At 42.2% G+C, this 24,377-nt stretch overlaps 1 protein-coding gene across 7 annotated transcripts in view; it reads left to right on the plus strand.

The window, feature by feature from the left end:
• Positions 1-23,902, plus strand: part of ZMYND11 (zinc finger MYND-type containing 11) — a 132,039-nt gene extending 108,137 nt beyond the window's left edge. For 5 of the 7 annotated variants that reach the window (XM_047065186.1, XM_047065185.1, XM_047065187.1 and 2 more), the window contains 8 exons: positions 647-702; positions 5,718-5,795; positions 6,640-6,758; positions 11,705-11,912; positions 12,261-12,329; positions 13,120-13,392; positions 13,708-13,893; positions 22,109-23,902. In XM_047065186.1, the coding sequence (XP_046921142.1) occupies positions 647-702; positions 5,718-5,795; positions 6,640-6,758; positions 11,705-11,912; positions 12,261-12,329; positions 13,120-13,392; positions 13,708-13,893; positions 22,109-22,231 (1,112 nt within the window). In that variant the 3' untranslated portion in view covers positions 22,232-23,902. The remainder of the gene's footprint in view (positions 1-646; positions 703-5,717; positions 5,796-6,639; positions 6,759-11,704; positions 11,913-12,260; positions 12,330-13,119; positions 13,393-13,707; positions 13,894-22,108) is intronic. The other 2 variants (XM_047065188.1, XM_047065190.1) reach the window with 1 other exon arrangement.
• Positions 23,903-24,377: the final 475 nt, after the last annotated feature.

Below are 24,377 nucleotides of genomic sequence, written 5' to 3' on the forward strand. Positions count from 1 at the left end.
AGTAATAATGTCAGGGTTTCAACTTTGGTAATATGGTTATGGTTTATAAAATTGACTGGCCAAGAATTCTAGTACTAAATGCTGAAAATATTTTTATTCTTTATAGTTTTATATATAAGCTTAGTTGAGAGGCTTTTTATAAGCACTTTAATTCTGGTCCTTTTCCATTAACGTCCCATCATTTGAAGGAAAAGAAAGAGGGCACTCTGTATGTAGAGGATCCGTATTCTGTTGAATATAACATTACAGCTGTCTATAGAAATGTTGTTTGGCTGCCTGAACTTTATTTATGTTATTTTTAAAAAATGTTTATTTATTTATTTTGAGAGAGCGAGAGAGCAGGGGAGAGGGGCAGAGGGAGGGAGAGAGAGTCCCAAGCAGGCCCCATGCTGCCAACACAGAGCCCGACGTGGGGCTCGATCTCATGAACCGTGAGATCATGACCTGAGCAGAAATCAAGAGTCAGATGCTTAACCGACTGAGCCCCCCAGGTGCCCCTGAACTTCATTTAAAATAGACATTTTCATTTTAAATGGTATATGTCCACTCTAGTCACACTGAAAGAAAATGCAGATGGTTGTACTACCTTTGATAGTTTTGTGTTTCTGGGTTTGTGGTAATAGATACTGTCTGCCTTTCATTACAGCAGACAGCGAGCAGGCTGACATAGCACGGATGCTGTATAAAGACACCTGTCACGAGGTACTGCTTACTCCCAATAATTAAACTCCTGCTGTTTTCCAGACTTAGTTTAGAATTCTACTCTTACATATGTTTCAGTTTTGCCATTTCCTTTAAATATAATTTTATTTCCATGTTTGAAATACATGGGAAATAATGCAAATCAAGGAGGGAGTTTTCTCAGAGAAATCCTAGGAGTTAGATTTAGTGGTTAAGTAACTTGTACAAATAAAGTATGTTTCCTTTTCTGTAACTGCCCTCAGGGATGTTGGTTACATAATGCAGGCAAATGTCTTGCACTGGGCAGACACTCAATAAATGTTACCCTCCTTTTCATTGTCAAATTAAAGCATAATTAACATACAGTGTGATATTAGTTTCAGTTATACAGGGTAGTGATCTGACACTTCCATACGTCACTGAACTGCTCCCCCAAGTGTGGTCCCGTCACCTCACAGCGTTATTACAACGTGACCAATTGCACTTCCCGCCCCCCTACCCCCCGACCCCCCGACCCCCCGCTCTGTGACTTACTAACTTTGTAATTGGAAGTTTGTACTCGATAATCCCCTTCAGCCATCCACCCATGTCCCCTCCCCTCTGGCAACCACCAGTTTGTTCTCTGTTTAGGAGTTGTTTTTATTTTTTTTATTGTTTGGTTTTTTAGATTCCACATATGAGTGAGCTAACATGGTATTTGTCTTTCTCTGACTTATTTCAATTGGCATAATATTCTTAACTCCATCCACATTGTTGCAAATGACAATATTTCATTCTCTTTTTATGGCTGAATAATATTCTAGTGTGTAAGTGTGTGTACCACTCTTTCCTAATCCATTCCTCTACTGATGGACATTTGGACTGTCTTCATAGTTTGGCTGTTGTTGATAGTGCTGCCTGTAAACATCGGGGTGCATGTGCCCTTGAAATCTGTATTTTTCTATCATTTGAATAAATACCTAGTGTGCAGTTACTGGATTGCAGCGTAGTTCCACTTTTAAGGTTTTGAGGAACCTCCATACTGTTGTCCAGAGTGACTGTACCAGTTTGCATTCCCATCAACAGTGCATGAATGTTCCTTTTTCTCCACGTCCTCGCCAACACCTGTTGTTTCTGTGTTGTTACTTTTAACCATTCTGACAGGTGTGAGGTGGTATCTCCTTGTGGTTTTGATTTATATGTTGCAGATGATGAGTGATGTTGAACTATCTTTTCATGTGTCTCTTGGCCATCTGGATGTCTTCTTTGGAAAAGTGTCTATTCATGTCTTCTGCCCATTTCTTAACTGGATTTTTTGTTTTCTGGGTGTGAAGTATTATGATTTCTTTATAGATTTTGGACACTAACCCTTTATCTGATATGTCATTTGCAAATAATCTCTTATTCTTAAGTTGCCTTTTAGTTTTGTTGGTTGTTTCCTTCGCTGTGCTTTTTATCTTGGTGGGGCCTCAATAGTTCATGTTTGCTTCTGTTCCCCTTGCCTCCAAAGACACGTCTCATAAGTTGCTCCAATCATTGTCAAAGAGGTTACTGCCTGTGTCTGACTTTAGGATTTTGATGGTTTCCTGTGTCACATTTAGGTCCTTAATGCATTTTGAGTTTATTTTTGTGTGTGGTGTAAGAAAGCGGTCCCATTTCGTTCTTGCACGTGTGGCTTTCCAGTTTTCCCATCACCACTTGTTGAAGAGACTGGTTTTTTTTCCATTGGATATTCTTTCCTGCTTTGTCGAAAACTAGTTGTCCATATAGTTGTGGATTCATTTCTGGGCTTTCTATTCTGTTCCATTGATCTGTGGGTCTGTTTTTGTGCCATACTGCCTTGATGATTACCGCTTTGTAATACAGCTTGAAGTCCGGAATTGTGATGCCTCCAGTGTTGCTTTTCTTTTCCAAGGTTCCTGTAGCTATTCAGGGTCTTTTGTGGTTCTGTACAAATTTCAGGATTGTTTTTTCTAGCTGTCAAAATGTCAAATGGTATTTTGATAGGGACTGCTTTAAACGTGTAGATTGCTTTGGGTGGTATCAACATTTTAACAGTAGATTTGTTCTTCTAATCCATGAGCATGGAATGTCTCCATTTCTGCCATCTTCTGTTTCTTTCATCAGTGTTCGATAATTTTCAGAGTATAGGTGTTTCACCTGTTTGGTTGGCTTTGTTCCTAGGTGTCTTATTGGTGGAATTGTAAATGGGACCAATTCCTCAATTGTTCTCTGCTGCTTCGTTATTGGTGTATATAAATGCAACAGGTTTCTATACATTTGTGTTGTATCCTGCAGCTTTACTCAGTTTATCAGTTCTAGTAGTTTTTTGGTGGAGTCTTTCAGGTTTTCTACTTAGAATAGCACGTTGTCTGCGAATAGTGAAAGTTTGACTTCTTCCTTGCCCATTTTGTGTGCCTTTGTATGCCTTTTATTTCTTTTTGTTGCCTGACTGCTGTGGCTGGGACTTCCAGTACTGTGTTGAATAAAAGTGTTGAGAGTGGACATCTCTGTCTTGTTCCTGATCTCAGCAGAAAAGCTCTCAGTTTTTCTCCATTGAGGATGATGTTAGCTGTAGTTTGTGGTCTTCATGACCATGTTCCCACTACACCTGCTTTGTTGAGGGTTTTTATAATGAATGGATGTTGTACTTTGTCACATGCTTTTTCTGAATCTATTGAAATGATTATTTGATTTTTGTCATTTCTCTATTAGTGTGGTGTATCATATTGATTGATTTATGAATGTAATCACCTTTGCATCCCCAGAATAAATCCCACTGATTGTGGTGAATGATTTTTTTAATTCTTTATTTATTTTTGAGAGAGAGACAGCGAGACAGAGTGTGAGTAGGGGGAGAAACAGAGAGAGAGGGAGACACAGAATCTGAAGCAGGATCCAAGCTCTGAGCTGTCAGCACAGAGCCCGACGTGGGGCTTGAACTCACGAACCACAAGATCATGACCTGCGCTGAAGTTGGGCGCTTAACCGATTGAGCCACCTAGGTGCCCCATGAATGATTTTTTAAATGTATTGTTGGATGTGGTGGTGGTGGTGGTTTGTTATTTTTATATCCATGCTCATTAGGGATATTGGCCTAGACTTCTCTTCTTTTTATTGTCTTTATCTGGTTTTGATACAGTGCTGGCCTCATAAAGAATAGTATAATCCATTCATATATTGATGAACCCTTGGGCTGCTTCCATATCTTGGTTATTGCAAATAATGCTGCTGTAAACATCGGGGTGCACATATCCCTTTGAATTAGTGTTTTTGTATTCTTTGGGTAAATACCCAGTAGTGCAATTGCCTAGAATTGTTGACTAGTTCTATTTTTAATTTTTTGAGGAACCTCCACACTGTTCTCCAGAGTGGCTGCACAAGTTTGCATTCCCATCAACATTGCAAGAGGGTTTCCCTTTTTCTGCATCCTCACGTACACCCTTTGTTTCTTGTGTTAATTTTTGCCATTCTGACAGGCGTGATGTGATATCTCATTGTGGTTTTGATTTGTATTTCTCCGATGATGAGTGATGTTGAGCGTCTTTTCTTGCGTGTGTTGGCCATCTGGGTGTTTTCTTTGGAAAAACATTTATTCAGTTCCTCTGCCCATATTTTAATTGGATTTTTTTCTTTTTGGTTTTGAGTTGTGAAATTTTTTTTAAATATACTTTGGGTATTAATCCCTTATTGTATATGTCTTTTGCAAATATCTTCTCCCATTCGGTAGGTTGCCTTTTTATTTTGTTGATTGTTCCTTTGCAGTGCAGAAATGTTACCCTCTTTGTTACAATTGTTTTCTTTTAAAATCTTTTTTTTTTTTTTTTTTTAAATTTTTTTTTTCAATGTTTATTTTATTTTTGGGACAGAGAGAGACAGAGCATGAACGGGGGAGGGGCAGAGAGAGAGGGAGACACAGAATCGGAAACAGGCTCCAGGCTCTGAGCCATCAGCCCAGAGCCTGACGCGGGGCTCGAACTCACGGACCGCGAGATCGTGACCTGGCTGAAGTCGGACGCTTAACCGACTGCGCCACCCAGGCGCCCCTAAAATCTTTTTTTTTTAATGTTTGTTTATTTTGGGAAGAGAGAGAGTGCCAGTCGGGGAGGTGCAGAGAGAGGGAGACAACAGAATCCGAAGCAGAGTCCAGGCTCCCAGCTGTCAGCACAGAGCCTGACGCGGGGCTCAAAGTCACAAACCGCGAGATCATGACCTGAACTGAAGTTGGCACTTAACCGACGGAGCCACCCAGGCACCCCAATGTTACCCTCTTTGAATGAAAGATCCTAAATAGACTTCACAGCAAAAAACCCCACAAAAACAAAAAAGTTCCTATTTATACAATAAGTAAAATACATATTAGCATATTAGAGGTTTTATTTGTGTGTATAGTCTTTTTTATTTGAAACACTCACCTGAAAATTTATATAAAAAGTCTTGTTTCCTGATAAAATTTGACCTTTGTTTTTTCATTCATTCCACAAATATTTATTGAGTGTCTACTATGTGCTGTGCAGGGTGTTAGGAGAGAGAAAGTGGTGATTGAAGTACTGCTTTTTGCTCATGGGGCTATATTCTTCAGAATATACATTCTGAAGAAAGAGGCTCAAAAAAGAAACGGACAGAATATGTTTCTTCACAAGACGTGAAAGAGTGTTATGAAAGGAAACAAGGACTAAAACAGAATGAGGGAATGTAAGGACTGCTTTTATTGGTAATGGTACTTAAGATGGGTAGACCAGAAAGATCTGTCTGCTGAACTAGCATTTAATGTGCATATGAACCAGAAGGAGGGCGGGAGCCAGGCTGGGAGTGGAGGCCAGACCTCCTGAGGAACTGTCTTCTGCTCCAGGCCCGCCTGGGACCATGGAGACGGTCTGAACAGGAACGTGGCAGGCTCTCCTAGTATTCATTGAGAAATGAAAAATGTAATCTCAAGGAAGAAAATTCAGGACTATCTGTGCACATGAGAGAGAATGCTAATTTACATGGATCTGTTTTATACAGTTTGATGCTCATGTTTTGTGTCGGCTAAAATAGTTGCTTTTCTTTTTTAGCTGGATGAACTACAGCTTTGCAAGAATTGCTTCTATTTGTCAAATGCTCGTCCTGACAATTGGTTCTGCTACCCTTGTGTATGTGAAATTTTGTGATTTTCTGTTTTTTACCTCTTAAGTGTGTGATGTACTATTCTAAGCAAGGTTATTTCCAATTTAGTTAAGGATTATAATCCTTCCTAGGTATTTTTCTTTGTATCATAGTATATACATGGGCTTAGTGAGCATAAAACCTGAAACACAGGGGAAACAACTTGGCATCGTTACCCGTTTCTGACTTTAAAATGAGGAACTTCAGAATAAACCCTTAATAGATAATAGAGTGAACTTCTGCTCTTCCCGTTTTTTCACAAGAAAGATAAGGCTTCCTGTATGCTTGTGGCTATGTGTGGTCCCCTGGAATGACAGGATTTCAGGAAGGTCCCGACTGGTCTGTGCCTGTGGTCGGGGCTGCACCCAGCCCTGGGCGTGCGAGGCTGCCTGTGGAGGACGCCCCTGTGCTCCTCAGGTGCTCTGGGGTCTCTGTGATTCCCTAAGCCTGGAGCAGGACCTCAGACTTTCACGTCTCTCACAGTCTCCCAGGTGCTGGAGTGCACCTTACAATGCAGTGAGGGTGTTGTGTTTGCCACTGTTACTCACCGGGTCTCGCCTTGGAGACTGGCTCGTCCCTAAGTGCTGTAGGCTGTGTCTTCTGAGAGATGAGGGTCCATATCTCTGCTCTTATGCAGACTGTAAGTTTTTGGTGCTTTACTTGAAGGCAGAATCAATCCGAGAAAAAAAAAGCTCTATGGGTTTAGGAGTTAAAAAAAAAAAAGAAGTGTTTTCAAAATACTGCACTATACTTCCTAAGTTGAGTATTAATGACATGTGTGCATTTAATACTTTGAAAATAACATGGTTACATAAAACATTTTATTTCCAGATACCTAATCATGAACTGGTTTGGGCCAAAATGAAAGGTTTTGGTTTCTGGCCAGCCAAGGTCCTGCAGAAGGAGGACAACCAGGTTGACGTTCGCTTCTTCGGTCACCACCACCAGAGGTAAGCGTGATCCTGCGCCCACCAGGGCTGACCTCTGAGTGACCCTTGGGGCATCCATCAGATGGTCCTTGGTACTGGGAGGGCAGAAAACAGTCTGTAGTTCAGTTTGGAGAAACAAATCACATCACCTTGGTGTTTTGTTGTTGTTGTTGTTGTTGTTTTTGCATTTATTATCCATTGCTCTATTTGGTTAATTATCTTTTCCTTTTTTCTTGAGAGTTCAATAGATAAGTGCAGGGGAAAAAATTAATAAAAACCAGGAAATCTAGTACCCAGAATAGGAAATTACTGATACTTTGCCATTTTTGCCTTTTGTTTTGTTTTGGCTTTTAAAGTTTTTATTTAGTTCCAGTTAGTTAATATATGGCAGATCAGCATGTAGCCTGACGAGGCAGCTGACGACGATTTTTGCAAATGGTACTTGTAGTTTGGGCTCCCGACATGGTGTGATGCAGCACAGGCTCGTGCTGGGATTGCGTGGTGAGGCGGGTGAGGCGGGTGTGGAAGGGCTCTAAGAATGTGGCCACTTCATGGTTTGTGAAGACAGGATGCCGTTTCAGGCACCTTTTCAAAGCTCTGTTAAAAGCCACAGACAAAAATCATCGACGTGGGAGCAGGAGACCATGTCGATCTTGTGATCTAAGGATGTGCATAAGAATTACATGAAGGGAACTGCCAGACATGGTATCCAGCCTATATTTTGAAGTTCCTGTTGCCAGGGAGGTGTGTACAGCCCAGCTTAAAACTTTACGTTTTCATGATACAGTATCTGTATCCCAACAGTAAAAAGTTTCTATTACTGTAAACTTATTTTTTTATTAAAAAAAATTTTTTTTAATGTTTTTATGTATTTTTGAGGCAGAGGCAGAGCATGAGCGGGGCAGGGGCAGAGAGAGAGGGAGACACAGAATCCGAAGCAGGCCACAGGCTCCGAGCTGACAGCCAGAGCCTGATGTGGGGCTCGAACTCCCGGACCACGAGATCATGACCTGAGCCGAAGTCGGACGCTCAACCGACTGAGCCACCCAGGCGCCCCTGTAAACTTATTTTTGCATAGTTACGTATTTCATACAAAGAATGTGAACCATACTATGAAATTATAGCTGCCTCTTTCATTGTGATATCAAAGCCTTAAAGTATCGTTCTGAGTAACATTGTCACTAATAGCCGTGACTGGACACCGATGAAAGTTCACAGATACTAAAAGTAAAGGGGAAAAATAGCAAGTCAGCTACATGATGTAAAGGCCTTTCCAAGTATTTAAATGTCTGTCGTGCCTGAAGTTGTGAGGGTTTTATGTAACTGTCATCACTGTGAGAAACTATGGAACAAGAGACTTTATTCCTCTCCATAGTGAATTTTTAGTCTTCATTTAATTTAAATAGAAGTTTAGTGGCAAGAAACCTACGGATAGTGTAAGTTTCCGAAAACGTAGTTCCGTTCCTTCAGAGATAGATGCATCCCTAGCTGATGCTGTCAAGGCAGGAAACATGGGTAATCCCACCATTGACTACAGAATGAATGCTTTGACTGTATGGATTATGAAGTAGCAGCACATTGTATTGGGTTTGTTACCGTGCCCCATCAGAACGGGGATGGAGGGGTGAGGAGGCCTGGACAGGGGTACGGAGGGCGGCCTCCGTAGCAGCGGAGAGGGCCGGTGGGCTCCACCGCGGCTCGTGCTCTGGCATGTGCTTGTCCTGCTCTGGTCTCAGACACGGTGTTCAGTCTCTCTCAGCCTTGTTTCCTCCCTTGTAAAATGAGGGCTTCCGTAGCACATCTTGGAAGAGCTTCTCTGTGAGGGTTAAAGAAATGTTGGTACGTTCTGATCTAAGCATGGTGCCTGGCGTGCAGCAAATACTTAATAAAAGTCAGCTTACGGTACAAATATCCAAACAGGGAAGAAGTTTCATTCGTTGACCTAGAGAAACCAAGAATTCAGTTACTTTAAAAAAAAACATACTACTAGGTTAGAACTGATAATCGGAACTTTTTAGCAGATTAAAAATTTTTTCATCCCTTTTCTGACAGCTCTATAGTATCTACAACCATGAGTGGTATTTTGATAATGTGAGTTAATTTGTCTTATGTCATTCATTATACAATGCAGATAGTATTTTAAAATAATATTTGAGGTAATCTCCTTGGGTCCTTGGCATGTTTGTGATCTGAACAGAAAATTACAACATAAAATTCCATTTCCAGAGAGTTTTTTTTTTTTCTTCCAAACTTATTACTTCCTGGAATCTAAAAAATCTAAAAAATTCTGGACAGATGGCTCTCTGAGGACTTTAGTTTAGAAAATACAGCTGACCCTTGAACAACAAGAGGATGGGGGTGCCAGCTCCCCCCGAGTCCTAACTCACCTATGACTTTTGACTCCCCCAAAAGCTTAACTATAGCCTTTCTGATAATGTAAAGTTAACTCCTGCTTTGTATGTTACATGTATTATATGCTGTATTCTTACAGTAAAGGAGGAGAAAATACATTTACAGCCCTGTCCTATGTCAAAACAGTCTGTGTATGAGTGGACCCCTGCAGTGCAAGCCAGTGTTGTTCAAGAGTCAACTTTAACAGGTCTACAATTTTACTATAAATTCAGAATCTCTTCCTTTCCTTCTCTGGTTACAGTGTGCCTAATAAAATACTTGAACTAAATGAGTGATGAGGACATACCTTATAAGTTACACTGTATCTTACTGGCATATTTGATTTATTAAAAGCAATCTTTATACAGTTATAATAATGAGTTTTAATTAAGCAATATGTTACCAACCAAGAGGAGATGGCTAATAAAGGCCTAGCAGCAGGTTTTCACTAACACTGTTTTTGGCGTCATAACTGTTTTCAGGTGCACATCTCGGTGGTGTTGAGTGCATTCATGCTGTTAGGCAGCATCGCTACCAATAAGTGTTCTTTTGCCAGTTCATCCTATCTTCGTACATAGGCAGGAGAAGGAAAACGTATCTAAATCAATGGTCTCACACTAGTCCGCACTGTGTGCTCGGCACAGAGTGTGCTGCCCCTCCCCAGGGCCTATGCAAACTGTGACCACGAAGAAAGGTGGCTGTGACCCCACTCACTGGAAGCGGGGTTTTGCTAGGATTTGCACGGTTGGCCTGCCAGAGGAAAAAGTAGCGGGGCGGTCTGTGTCAACAAGGCTGAGTCTCTGCTGCAGGTGGCCAGGGGCCCCGGGAGCCGGCAGGGAGCTACAGGCAGGAAGGAAGCACACCATTCTGAGCTCATTTGCCATCAGGTTACCGAGCCATTTGATTCCGCGTGTGTTCAGAGCCTTCAGGATTGACAGATGTGCAGACAGAGCCAAATTAGATTCTGCCTCTTTTTATTGGACTTACCCTGAATTGTAGGGTGTCTTTGTAGATCGGATTGCCAGAGATAACCAGAGAACCTCTTTAAAAGTGGCATCTGATCCCCTGCAGCCATGGAGGGGATTATAGGAGAATGGGAACGTGTGTGTGAACCGCACTGACGCTTAATTACGTCTCGTGTTAAGAGCAGCCTGAATCAGTTTTCTTGTATCCAAGGGATAAACAGATGATTTAAGGAGAAAAAAAATACCAGCAGGTCACAAATTAGTTCCAGGTAGTCAGCACTGTTAGTGACACAAATGTGTCTCAAAAACAGTTTTTCAAAAGTGTAGTTTACTTTGGTAGGGGGCCTAACGAAGCACTGATGTCAGATGAGACACTGTGGACGTAATATTTACAGATCCTTACGTGGCAGGTCACGGCTCCAGCTGTCAGCATATTTAATCTGGAAAGCCTGTGGCCTCACGTGCACAAGCGAGTTCCAGGTCTGCACTTGTGGTTTGTGTGTGCGCGCGCCGTGCTTCCCTCGACCCTTTGGAATAGTCATGAGGCCGGTGTTTGTGACACTCCGTCCCTGCTGGCCGGAGTGGGGGGCAGGGGGAGCTGACCCGCACACATTTAAACAGGAGACAGACAAGAATCAGTCTCTCGGTGCTTGTGTGCTGTTCCTCACTTGTCCTGGCTGCTCCAGAGAGCGTCTCCCTAACTGTGGCTCGTGCACCTTGCTGTTTTTGGTCTCGTTTGTGACATTCCCTCTGCCAGTAGCTCCTCTTACGGGGCCTGGTATACATCGTCCTTGTCCTTCAGGCCCGGCCGCAGCTGTCTTCCTCTCAGGAGCACCCTGTCCCTTCACAGTTGTGACAAACCCAAAGAGCCTTCACGGCAGAGGCTGTGTGGGTGCAGGTGCCATCCTAGAACTAGGATGCTTGCCCCCGGGACTCCGGCCACTAATTCATAGCTCTTACCCAGCGCATCTGGGCAGCGTCTCCTCCAGCGGTCCAGTGAGGCCGGAACATGGTAGCGGCCCCGTGCATTATTGGAGGAGCTGCAGTGCCTTCTGCTGGCACACGGTGGAGTCCAGTTGGGTGACTGGTGCCCAGGGAAACTTTCTCGAGAACTAAATCGAGTTTTACATCCAGTACTTTTGGGTCAGTACCACACATAATGCAGAGAACCTTACGCTCCTACCTGAGCACCTGGCTGCTGAACAGTAGATGCTGCGAGTCTGAACGTGATGAAACGTAACATGGGGAGGCAGCGTTTGCCCTCATCTTGTGCACACGTATCTGCAAACACACACACCTGTAGTTGTGGTCTGCACAGAGCGAGTCTTGAGTAACGGAGTGGCAATGGGAGGAGACGCTGGAAAAAGGACTTAGGAACAGGCTAACCGGGTTGAAGAAGGCCGTGACGGTGCTGAGGGGTTTTGAGGTATTTGAGAGTCGGCCCTGTTCCGAGAACCTGTCCCCTCCTTCCTCCTCCATGTGGGTCTCCCACCCACCCCCCCCCCCCCCCCCGCCCCGGCCATCGCAGAATCTCCCAAGGCCTACTTTGCAGTGGGGAGAATCTGCTGCCGTTTTGGGAATTTCTAACTGTATCTGTGCGGTTACTTGAAGGGCCTGGATTCCCTCTGAGAACATCCAGGACATCACGGTCAACGTCCACCGGCTGCATGTGAAGCGCAGCATGGGCTGGAAGAAGGCCTGTGACGAGTTGGAGCTGCACCAGCGCTTCCTTCGCGAAGGAAGGTTCTGGAAGTCTAAGAATGAGGACCGAGGAGAGGAGGAGGCAGAGTCCAGCATCTCCTCCACCAGTAACGAGCAGGTGGGTGTCCCCATCAGTCACGGTGAGCGTGAGCGCTGCCAGTGCACGTTCCGACGGTTCTCCTTCCTTTCGTACAAAGGGGTAACGGGCTCTGCCAAAGGTATCAAAACCAGTTCGGGCAGACAGATAAGCAACCCTGATCCTGCCTCTCTTCCGTAGGCACATCAGTGCCCACCACCACACCTGTGCGGGAGTTCCGTGGGTGGTGACCACGTGGCCGCAGGTGTGCTAAATGCAAAAGGGGGCGGGTTACTCGCTTCTTCCCTGTGGGCCGTGGCCAGTGTTGTCAGCACAGAAGTGTTTCACAGCATCTGGAGTAACGTGCTGTTGTTTTTGTGATGCCCACAGCTAAAGGTCACTCAAGAACCAAGAGCAAAGAAAGGACGACGTAATCAGAGTGTGGAACCCAAAAAGGAAGTAAGTGGCCCGCCTTGCAGTGTCCAGGTGGCACTGCAACAGGAAGTATCTCCCAAGTTATGGTCAAGACAGTTGGCTCCAACGTACGGCACTTGTGAAAAGGCACTGCCGTCAGCTAACATCAACCAGGTTGGAACCCGTCTTCTACCAGTAGAATAAGCCACACACAAACCAGAAGTCTCCTATCTCAGACCAAGTCTGGCCAAGTGGGAGGGCACTTGGCTGCATTTCCTGCAACTCTGCTGGTTTTCTAGTAGCATGATGAAAAACAAAGCACTTGTCCACTACATCAGTTGGGTCAACACTGAAAAACTGGAGGAAACGAGGGTTAAGCTCAGCCTTTTAAAATGATAAAGTCTGTTAATGGTCTAAATCCAAGGATTAATCTTAGCACAATTCCAAATACTTAGTGAGAAGTGGTTTAGAATTTTAGGATATCTGTTAATGATCTAGTCCAAAGAAGTGAGTCTAAACTGATACTGGTTTAAGTTTTAAATATTTTTGCTTAGGCTACCTGAAAAGCAAAGACCATAGTATTATATGCAATGACATTATAAATGAAGATCCTATTTAGAATTACCATCTCTATTAATTGAATGGAAGTTTTGAGGGTTTAATTGTGGTAAAATCTGCATAACAGAATTTCCCATCTTAATTCCAGGTTTCTTAACCGTAGTTTATTACGTGGCTATTTATGTGTATCGCTATGTTTTTATCCTAACAGAGCTTGTTCTTGAACTGGCGGACTGGTGGCTTTGTTTCACATCTGAGCACTGTCCTTACCCTTTAGGAACCAGAGCCTGAAACTGAAGCCGTGAGTTCCAGCCAGGAAATCCCCACGATGCCTCAGCCAATCGAAAAGGTTTCTGTGTCCACTCAGACCAAGAAGTTAAGTGCCTCTTCACCAAGAATGCTGCACCGAAGCACACAGACCACCGGTGATGGAGTGTGTCAAAGCATGTGCCACGACAAATACACTAAGATTTTCAATGACTTTAAAGACCGAATGAAGTCTGACCACAAGCGAGAAACGGAAAGAGTTGTACGAGAAGCTCTGGAAAAGGTAAAGCCCGCCCCCCCCCCCCCCACGAGGACCCTGAGTGTGAGGAGAGTTTTCCCGTGGTGGGTTATTAGCAGCTTTCACGTGGGCACCCTCCAGGCTGCTCCTTTGTAAAGCCAGGAACATAATAAGACACCTTTGATAACATTTCAGTTAATAGTAATAACTTGTGTTTCTTCATCAAAGGCGTTGGGAGCTCTTGATGGGTTGGAGGGAAGAGGGGTATCCTTGAAGTAGACGCGGTGTTAGGGTTCTCTTCAGGGTGATGGTCCGTGTGAGCTGAGGGCAGACTGTTACGGGCTGACCTTTTCATTTCAGCTCCGTTCCGAAATGGAAGAGGAGAAACGACAAGCTGTAAATAAAGCTGTAGCCAATATGCAGGGTGAGATGGACAGAAAATGTAAGCAAGTAAAGGAAAAGTGTAAAGAAGAATTTGTAGAAGAAATCAAGAAGCTAGCAACACAGCACAAACAACTGATTTCTCAGACCAAGAAGAAGCAGTGGGTAAGTATCCGTGTTTTTCTGAAAAAGTACCACCCAGTATACTGTAGATGTGATGAAAATCCGTTCAGGAAGACATATGTGGAATGTGCAAAGTTCATACCTGAAGGAAGATCAAATGTGAAACTACCAGTTTTAATTAATTTTAAAATTTTTATTGAAAAGTCCTCTCATCTGTGAAGCCACATGACGAGCATTGCTCAGGATTATTTTGTTAAATTGGGATTGTGAAGTGTCAGTACAAATTCAGCGCATCTAGTTCACGTGACATGTCCGCTGTGCGGGGAACGTATGTGGATAAGCTGGCCGGCTCTTCCGTCTGCCTGTAACTCCTGGTAGCCAACCTCTCGGTCGTGAGACTATAAATGTCAGCATCCCAACGGCAAGTTAAAGATTTTCACATTTTGCTGCCCAACGTTTGTCCATTAGACTCTTTTCAGTCGATTTACTTTTTGATCGTAACAGCTCACTGGTCTGTAACTCCACTTAGAATCTGACGAATTGTCCCCTTTCACAGTGTCCTGTTTGTCACTCTCGTCTTCCCCTAGAACAGGAGCTCTGGGCGCATGTGTCCACCCATCTCAGCTAACTGGTGGTGGAAACGTTTTACTCCCAAAAACTCATCACTTGTTTTTTAATTTTTTTTTAATGTTTATTTATATTTAAGAGACAGAGACAGAGTGCAAGTGGGGGAGGGGCAGAGAGAGCGGGAGACCCAGAATCGAAAGCAGGCCCCAGGCTCCAGTGGGTTTGAACCCACACACTAAGATCATGACCTGAGCCGAAGTCAGATGCTCAGCCGAGTGAGCCACCCACGCGCCCCTAGCTTGTTCTTTTTAATAAGTAACTGTAAGAAGTTTTGTGATTCTTCATTTGATCCAGACTACATTTTTTAAAGTATAATTTATTGTCAAGTTGGCTAACATACAGTGTATACAGTGTGTTCTTGGTTTGGGGGGTAGGTTCCCATCTCTTACATACAACACCCAGTGCTCATCCCACCATTTTCTGAAGAGGGTCTTTACATTACAGTAAATGTTTCCTCAGAAAAGTAAACATTATAAATACTCTGATAAAGAAAAAGGGGAACTTGACGTACAATTCAGGAGAATCTGTAAAGATGACCTGATAGGAAAAGCAGATGAATGAGATAAATATCACTGGATGGGAATGAAGGTGTGCTCAAAATAATGACCAGCACGAAGCCCCAACACTACGTCCATGATTCTATCTTCATGCAAAGACTAGAGAAAGCTAGAAAGTGGGCAGTAGATACATGGGAAGAACCCCCGTAAGTTTACTAAAGGATCAAAATGGCAGAGGAGGCTGGAGTAGGGAATGAGGACACTGCTTTTTCTAGCATGTTCCAGCTGTGAACGAGCAGAAGCTGTGCTGTTAGACCTGCTGTTTATCTAAGTCCACGCGGAAATAATGCTATGCAGTATTTCCTTTCTCAGGGATGAACGGTGCTCTGCTGTGTGTATGTACATACTGCATCTTCTCTGTTCACCCATTCGTGGATGGACACTTAGTGAATGTGGCGCTATGGGTATCTTTTCAGTATCTGGATTTCATTTCCTTTGGACACATACCCATACGTGGGATTTGCTGGATCAAAGAGTAGTTTTGTTTTTTTATTGGTCGAGGAGCCTCCACACTGTTCTCCAAAGCACCTGCAACACTTTGCATTCCCACCAGCAGTGCACGAGGGTTCCCCTTTCTCTGCATCCTCGCCAACACCTAATGATTCCTGAGTTAATTTTAGCCACTCTGACAGGTGTGAGGTGGCATCTCATCGTGGTTTTTTATTTGCATTTCCCAGATGATGAGAGACAGGGACCTGCATAGATCTTTAGAATTTTTTTAAATTAGGTGATTGGTTTTTTTCCACTGAGTTGTAGGAGTAGTTTATTTGGGGCCTGAACCACATATGTCAGATACAGCATTTGCAAATATTTTCTCCCATTCCATAGGCTGCCATTTCATTTCATTATTTCCTGTGCTGTGCGGCAGCTTTTTAAGATGTGTCCACTTGTTTAGTTTTACTTTTGTTGCCTGTGCTTTTGGTGTCAGATCCAAAAAAATCATCGCCAAGACTGATGTCAAGGAGCTTTATTGCCTGTTTTCTTCTAGGAGGTTTATGGCTTCAGGTCTTACATTCAAGTCTTTAATCCATTTTGAGTTAACTTCAGTGTTTGAGCAACGAAAGTGAAAGTTTCATTCTGCTGCACGTGGCTGTCCAGTTTTCTGCCTTTCATTGACGAGACTGCCTTCTTCTATTCTCTTCCACCCCTTTGTTGTAAACTCATCAAGCGGACAGTGCAGGTTTATTTCTGGGCTCTCTGCTCCACTGAGCTGTGCATCTGTTTTCATATCAACACCAGATTGCTTTCATTTATACCCATTTTTTAAATGAGGAATTTTATGAGCTTATGAGATTATGAACAGAGTGACTAAAGAAACACTCTGCTTGTCATGTCTGGTAGATGGGTAAATACAATTAAATCTCACATTACAAAATAATAGAACATTGCCGGACAGAAAGTATGTAGGTATGCCAAAGTATTTCAGATGCCAGAAAATGGATGTGAAGATGAGATACTAACAACAGAATGTAGCACGGATAGTACACTCTTGGAGTACACCCACAAAGAAAGGGAGAGATCAAGAACGAAGGAGTGCACGCCTAAATAAATGTCAGGGTCCTTGAGAGAAAGGATGGCACTGCTTAAGACACGATTTAAAGGTGGGGAAATGAAGAAAGAAGTTAAAACACCTGGTCGAGACTCACATGAGTAATTAGCACATGCCCAGGATTTAAACTCAGATGGGATTCATTTCAGCTGTTTCCAAAATTAAAACATGCTGTCCATGCTTTCCTAATAGTAACTTTACTGAAATTGCAGTAAGGATCACAGGAGACATCTCAAAAGATTGATTTTGATAAGAAAGTACAGCGTATGCAATGAGGAAGAACGAGGGTAGAATCTTAGGTACCACAATGTAGACTGCTCCGCCTGGCCCCATCCCTGGGACTCATCTACCTTTGTAGGTCATTCTGTCTGTATGGACCACCTCCAGGTGCCGACCCCGAGTGCATCCTTCTCTTCCTTGCCAGTACTGGTTCATCCTCACTGTGTGTGTCTGGGGTCTCACTTTTCTGTTGCCAACTCAGCTTGAAACTGTAGTGTTTATGTTCCCCGAGTCCAAACAGCCCAAACTAGATGAATTCTTCACCTTTGTGTAGACCAGTTTTTCACCCTCAGTTCTGTTCACATTTGGGCCAAGAATTTCTTGTACACAGGCTGCCCTGTGTACCATAGACGTTCAGCAGCGTCCCCAGTGTCCATCCCCGGGCACCAGGAGTACCTGTTCTCCCCACCCAGGTTGTGACAATCAAAATGTCTCCAGATGTTGCCCAATAAGATGAAGGCTGAGAACTGAGCACTAGTTTCGGGTCAAAAGTGACCTTGATAATAGCATATCTAGTGGAGAGATACAAGTGAAAGAGTGCCTTCGGACTAAGAAAGAAAGGAAAGAGAATAATTGGAAGTAGGAAGTTTGGCAATTCTTGCAAGGAGTTGTGAAGGGGAGCAGAAAAACGGGGGGGGGTCGATTGAAAGAGATGTGAGATGGAGTATTTTTTTTAACTGTGCTTAAACACACGTAACAGTGAAGATGGTAAATTTTAAGTGTACACTTCAGTGGTATTAAATATACTCCTGTCGTACAACTATTACCACAACTTTTTTACCTTGTAAAGCGGAAACACTTTACCTGCTAAATAACTCACGCCCTGCTCCTGGTAACCACCATTCTGTTTTGTCTTCACGACTGCGACCATTCTAAGTATCTCTTATAAGTGTGAGCAAATATATTTGTCTTTTTATAACTGGCTATTTCACTTAGCATTATGCCCTTAAGATTCATCCCTGTTGTGGCACAAGGAAGGTATCTTTTCTTTTTCGGCGTAAATAACGTTACACTGTGCATATGCACTGCACTCAGCTGTGCGTGTACTTGTCGATGGACGCTGGGGTTGCGTCCATGTGTTTGCTGTTGTGAATAATGCTGCTATGGACGTGGGTGGACACATCGTTTTGAGACCTTGCTTTCAGTTGTTTTGGGTATGTAGCCAAAGTGGGGCTGTGGAATCTTATGGTAATTCTGTTTTTAAGTTTTTGAGGAAATACTCTACTGCTTTCCACAGCAGCCATACTATTTTACACTCTTACCAACAGTGCACACATGGGGTTTCAAATTCTCTCCAAGATAGTAGCCATTCTGACAGGTGCGAGGCAGTATGTGATTGTGGCTTTGATTTACATTTCCCTGATGATCAGTGACATTCAACGTCTTTTCATGCTTATTATTGGTCATTCTTGTATCTTTGGAGACCTGTCTCTTCAACTTCTTTGCCCATTTTTGAATCAGGTTGGTTGGTAGTTTCACAGGTTTTGTATCTCTTGTGGATAGCAATTGCTCACCAGATCCACGATTCACAAATATTTTCTTTCAGTCTGGGAGTTGCCTTTCTACTCTGTAGACCGTGTCTCCTGTCGTACAAAACTTTAGAATTTTTATGAAGCCCACTCTCTTTTTTCTCTTTCGTTGCCTGTGTCCTTGGTCACATCCAAGAAATCATTGCCAAACCCAGTGTTGTGAAGCTTTGTGCTGCATATTCTTCCAAGAGTTTTACTGTTTGGGGCCTTACATTTAGGTCTTTGACCGATTTCGAGTTAATTTCTGTATATGCTGTTAGGGAGGTGCCCAGCCGCCTCCTTTGTGTGTGGAGATGCAGTTTTCCCAGCTGTGTTGGTTGAAAAGACCGGGTTCCCCATTGAGAGGTCCTGGCCCCCTTGTCAGAAACCCTTTCGCTGTAGATGTGAGGGTCTCTTCCTGGGCTCTCTCTTCGATTGCATTAGTCTGCATGTCTGGTTATGCCAGTGCCACGTGGTTTGCCTACTCTAGCTTTGTGTAGTAGGTTTGAGATGAGGAAGTGTGAGTCCTCCAGTTTCTCCTTCGTTTTAGATTATCTGGGTTATTTAGGGTCCACTGAGATTGCACGTGTTATTTCAGGATGGGTTTTCTATATAAGAAAAAAAGGTCCATGGGATTTTGATAGGAATTGCACCGAATCTGTAGATTGCTTTGGGTAATATGGACATTTCAACGATATATGAATTCTTCCAGTCCACAAACACGGGATGTGTTTCCACTTACGGCTTTACTGTCTTTCAGCAGTGTTTGGCAGTCTTCATCGTGCAAGCTTTTCTCCTCCTTGGTTAAGTCTGTTTTTTATTTTAGTTGTCTTTGATTTGAAACAGAATTTTTTTCATGGTTTCCTTTTGAGATTGCTCATTGTTCCTGTTAGAAATGCAGCTGATTTTAGGACCTTCCATCCGCCTCCTTTGCTGAATTCATTTGTTCTCATAGCTTTGATGTGGAGTCTTATGCATAGAAAACTCTAAAGATGGAGCCATATACAAACCAGGTAAGTTTAGTTCTTTTCAAGTAGGGGTGTCTCTCTTGTTTGCCTGATGCTGTAGCTATACTTCTGTAGTTGAATACAGGTGGTTAAAAGTGGGTGCCTTCTTGCCTTATTCCTGACTTTAGAGGAAAACTTTCAGTCTTGTTTGCTGTGGGTTTTTCATATTGTGGCAGTTTCCTTCTATTCCTCTTCTGCTGAGTGATTTTTATCATGAAATGGTGTGTTGCATTTTTGTCTGATGCTTTTTCTACATTAGCTGAGATGATCATGTGTTTTTTTTTTCCTCATTATGTTGATGTAGCATATTACACTGATCGATTTGGTGGTGTATAATCCTTCTATTCTCCTGAATTCCATTTGCTAATATTTTGTTGAGGATTCTATCCCAGTGTCCATAAGCCATGTTGATCTATAGATTTTGTTTCTTGTAGTGTGTCTGTCTGCCTTTGATATCTGGGTTATGCTGCATTCATAGCATGAATTTAGGGAAGTGTTTCTGGGGTGTCTGGGTGGCTCAGTCAGTTGAGCATCTGACTTCAGCTCGGGTCATGATCTCGCAGTTCTTGAGATCGAGTCCTGCATCAGGCTCTGTGCTGACAGCTCAGAGCCTGGAGCCTGTTTTGGATTCTGTTTCTCCCTCTCTCTGCCCCTCCCCTGTTCATGCTTGCTCTCAAAAATAAATAAACATTAAAAAAAAATTTTTTTTAATAATAAAGGAAGTGTTTCTGCCTCTTTGCAGTTTTTGGAAAAGTTTGGGAAGAATTGCTATTAATTCTTGTTTAACTATGTGCTAGTATTTAGCATCACCAGCAAATCCAGTGGTTTTTTTTTGAGATTTTTTCATTAATAATTCAGTCTGCTTAAATTTGAGTTAGTCTTAGTAGGTTTTGTGCTTCTGGGAGTTTTTCCATTTTATCCAGGTTATTCAGTTTTCTGATGTGGAATAGTTAATGGTACTCTTAGAATCCTTCATATTTCTGTAGAATCCACAGTAAGGTTCCCACTTTCATTTCTGATCTTAGGAATTTAGCTAAAGATTGTCCATTTTGTCAATGTTTTCAAAGAACCATCTTTGGATTTCATTGATTTTTGTCTGTTTTTCTGCTCTAATTTATCTCTGCTAAACTCTTTATTATCACTTCACCTTGTAGGACTTCACCTGAGTATTTCTTGCAGGGCAGGTCACAAGTTCCCCCAGCTTTTGTGTATCTGGGAATGTTAAAATTTATCCTTCGCTTTTACAAGGACAGTTTTTCTGAATATAGGATTCTGCATTGACAGTATTCTCTTTTAGCCCTTGGAATGTATCAGTCTTCTGGCCTCCTGGTCTGGTAAGAAATCTGGTGGTGATATACTGATGATCCTTTGACATGTGACAGTTTGTTTCTTTGTACTGCTTTCATGATTCTCTTTTAACTTGGGCTTTTGAAAATTTGGAGAAAATGTGTCTTGATGTGTGTCTCGTTGAGGTCATCTGACTTGGAATTTGTTGAGTTTCTTGGATATTTACGTTCATATCTTTTATCGGATTGGCAAGTTTTCAGCCATTATGTCTTCACATTCTCTCTCCGCGTTCCTCTCTCCTCCTGGACTCCCATAAGGAGTATCTTGGTGCATTGGATGGTGTTCCCCAAGGTCTTTCAGGTTCTGCTCATTCTTCTTCTGTCTTGTTAATTTTCCGTTGTCCTGTCTTCACTCAGATCTGTCTTTGAATTTCTCTAGAGAATCAGTGTTTTGCTTTAAAGGACTTTCCAGTTCTGGATTTTCTTTCTCATTTCTTTATTTTAGAGCATGAGCTGGGGAGACAGGCAGGTGTGGGGGATGGGGCGAGTCTTAAGCAGGCTCCATGCTCAGCACAGAGCCTGACACGGGGCACAATCTCACAGGATCCCAGGGTTAAACCCTGTTAACTTTAACTCTCTCCACATTTCTCTTTAACACTTGTCCTAAAGATACTCAAAGAATTAGATAACATCTCTGCCATTAAGGGCCTTTCCAGGGACAGCCTTTTTCTCAGTGTGCCTTTGTTGTTTTTGTTGTTATGGTTGGACACTGGAAGCTAATAACGTGGTAACTCTAGAACTCCTTTCTCCCCTCTTCAGCTTCGCTGATTTTTATTATAGGCTTTGTGCTGAGGATCAGTCTGAGGCATAAACTTAAGGACTTTTGGGGTCTTTTCTGAGTGTTTCCTTGGACATGCACTCTTATGTGCAGTTAGTTTTACATATACACTGTTGCCACCATGCAGCTGGTGGTAGGGGGCAGCGGCTAAAGTGCTAAGAGCTGAAATTGACTAAAATTAACCAGAAGTTACTGTCCACAACTTACCCTGGGAATAGCCAGCCTTCAACAGACTCCATAGTTGCAAAATAGTTCCTGAAGACTGATTCTACCAATGCAGCTGTCCACATGGGGAGAGATTCCTGGTGCTTCCTGCCCTGCCATCTTTCCAGAATCCTCTCTATTTAGGTTTGTATGCTAATGGGAATGAGCAGTAGAGGTGAGAGGTTTATGTGCCAGGTAGGCTCACATTTGCTGCTGACTAAATGCTGCAGCTTCCATTGCCCTGTTGTTCCTGCCGTTCAGCTTGGTGCATAAAGCATACTTGATGTTCTTGGTGATACGGCTGAAGGTTGAGCCACAAAAATCTTTAAAAGCAGAGCTTCGCAGGTCTCCAGTGTTAACCGCTCTCCGAGTTTAAACGCGGCCCTGATTTCTCGTCTGCAGTGCTACAACTGTGAGGAGGAGGCCATGTACCACTGCTGCTGGAACACGTCCTACTGCTCCATCAAGTGCCAGCAGGAGCACTGGCACGCCGAGCACAAGCGCACCTGTCGCCGGAAAAGATGAAGGCGGGTCTCGCGGAGCACCAGCGACGAGTACTCTTCTCAGACAAAGCGGTTTTTGTTTCCAAGAAGCCAAAATTGTTTAGAATTTGCTTCCCATTTTGCACCAGCCTTTAAACACTTTTCGTGAAGAAATTTTGCACAGTAGTTTAAATCTTTTGTTAATGCTCCTCCGGAGTTTTTCAGGGGGTAAAAGTAACATCAGTGGAGGGTATTATTTTAAATAAATTTTAATTGAGAATTTGTTGCATTTTCAGCAAATTTTAAAACATTTTTAGGTTTTACAGAGATTTTAACCTTTAAACAACAGATCTTTAAAAAAACAACAGGTGAATACAAGTGAGTTTAACAAAGAAACATTTAAAATAGATCTGAATGTAAGAACTACAGAACTGTTTCAGAAATAAAACATACTACCTTGATGTGAAATTTATTTCTTAACCTTGTTGAGCTGGTTTTGTTCAGCTTAATTTACTGTTTAAAGGCATTATCTATCTATTGGTTATGCCAGTGGGTATATGATTGAATTTAGGGAACAGGGTTGACACAGCAGGTGCTAGTCCTGCGTATTTTTTCTTAAATATTTCCCAATTGTGTTTTTCATTATTTCTTTTCAATATATAACTTTTATAACAAATTATTAGCTTTGATCTTGTAGTTTAAAATTGCAGGGAACTGGGGTAATCTTTTACTGAGCTGGATCTTAGAGAAAATGAATATTTAAAATTTGAAGTTTGCACATTTCATCTTTGTCCTAACATGAGTGCTTGTAACAAGATAAACAAAAAATAAAAAGCCAAAAACTACCTTTCTCCATCCATGAAATTATAGATGAGGCATACAAATTTCTTTAATGCTTCCCTTCCCTCCCCAAATATCATCTGATTGCCTATTATCTGGTGTCACCTCGTATATTGTAAATTAATACTGAAAGGAAAGAAAGCACTTAAGTTTCACAGAGGCCGTTATGTTTGTAGTAATGGGTCATTGCCTACTAATGAACTCCATCACTGTACACAGAATGAAGAATAATGCATGTTAATTTTCTTGTATTAAAGATGCCGTGATTTGTAAAAAGTCTGTATTTTGCGGAATGTCTGGATTAAGAAGCATTACCAATAGGAATGGATCGATAGTTGAATAATGATTTTTTTATACATAGATATATAAAATACAGCCAGGAAAATGTTAAATTACTTTTTTTTAAAAAAAAATCTCGCCATTTATGTTTTTCAAAGACTGATCTTAGACCAAGTCAAATTCCCATCTATCATTTAGTTATTTTTTAAGGTTAGAGAAATAATTTGTAAATATTTATTTAGACCTTTGATATTTATTAAAGCAATTACACACCATGGAAGTGAAAGAATCAGGAGGAAAACCTTTTAAAAAGTTTTCTCCAGGTTTGTCAGGGTCACTCTAAAGATGAAAATGTAACTAAGTCTTCTGTGAAAGAATCCTCCATCCGGTCCTGATGCTGTTGAGGTGGTGACACAGGCTAACGCAGGCTGCTGCACCTGAATTAGGCAGTGACTGGGCATCTTGTTCCGTCCCTGTCACTGTGATGCGTCCGCATCGCCACGGTGCCGGTGCCGTGGTCTGAGTGAGATCGTAACCGAGAACACTTACCTTCTCTGATTGTTTTTCAAGTTTTAAAACTTCGATCCACCCCTATGAGAGCAAGTATTGTGGAAATATTTTTGGTGTAAAATCATTCCAGAGTATGTACTATTTACCTGATAGCTGCATGAAAGTAAGATTCGTGTTACTTTGGCTTTTTTGTCTCCGTTGACACGGTTGCAACATTTCCAAGTTACTACAGTGTGAAAACTGTGTGTTTAAAAAAAAAAAAAAAACAAAATTAAAAAAAAGAGATTGTGGCCTGGTTTTGTAAAAGTTTTAGGTAAAATTACAACTGATTGTTTTAGGAATCACTATTAAAATTTTTTCTGCAAATCATAAAGCTATATCAAGGTGTTGAGCTTGGCCACTATGCACATTGTAATTACTCATTGTGGCTGTCCAGTTCTATGATGCATTCTGGCATTTTGTAAGCTGCTCTGACTAGCAATATATAGATTCATTTAATGTGTTAACATTGGTTAATAAATGTATTTAAAAAAACTGGCTTTAATACATTGTTCATCTCA

The sequence above is a fragment of the Lynx rufus genome, unplaced genomic scaffold (genome assembly GCF_022079265.1).
Source record: "Lynx rufus isolate CCGP_SWC_20201006 ecotype Redwood Valley unplaced genomic scaffold, mLynRuf1.p SCAF_7, whole genome shotgun sequence".
Taxonomy (NCBI): Eukaryota; Metazoa; Chordata; class Mammalia; order Carnivora; family Felidae; genus Lynx; species Lynx rufus.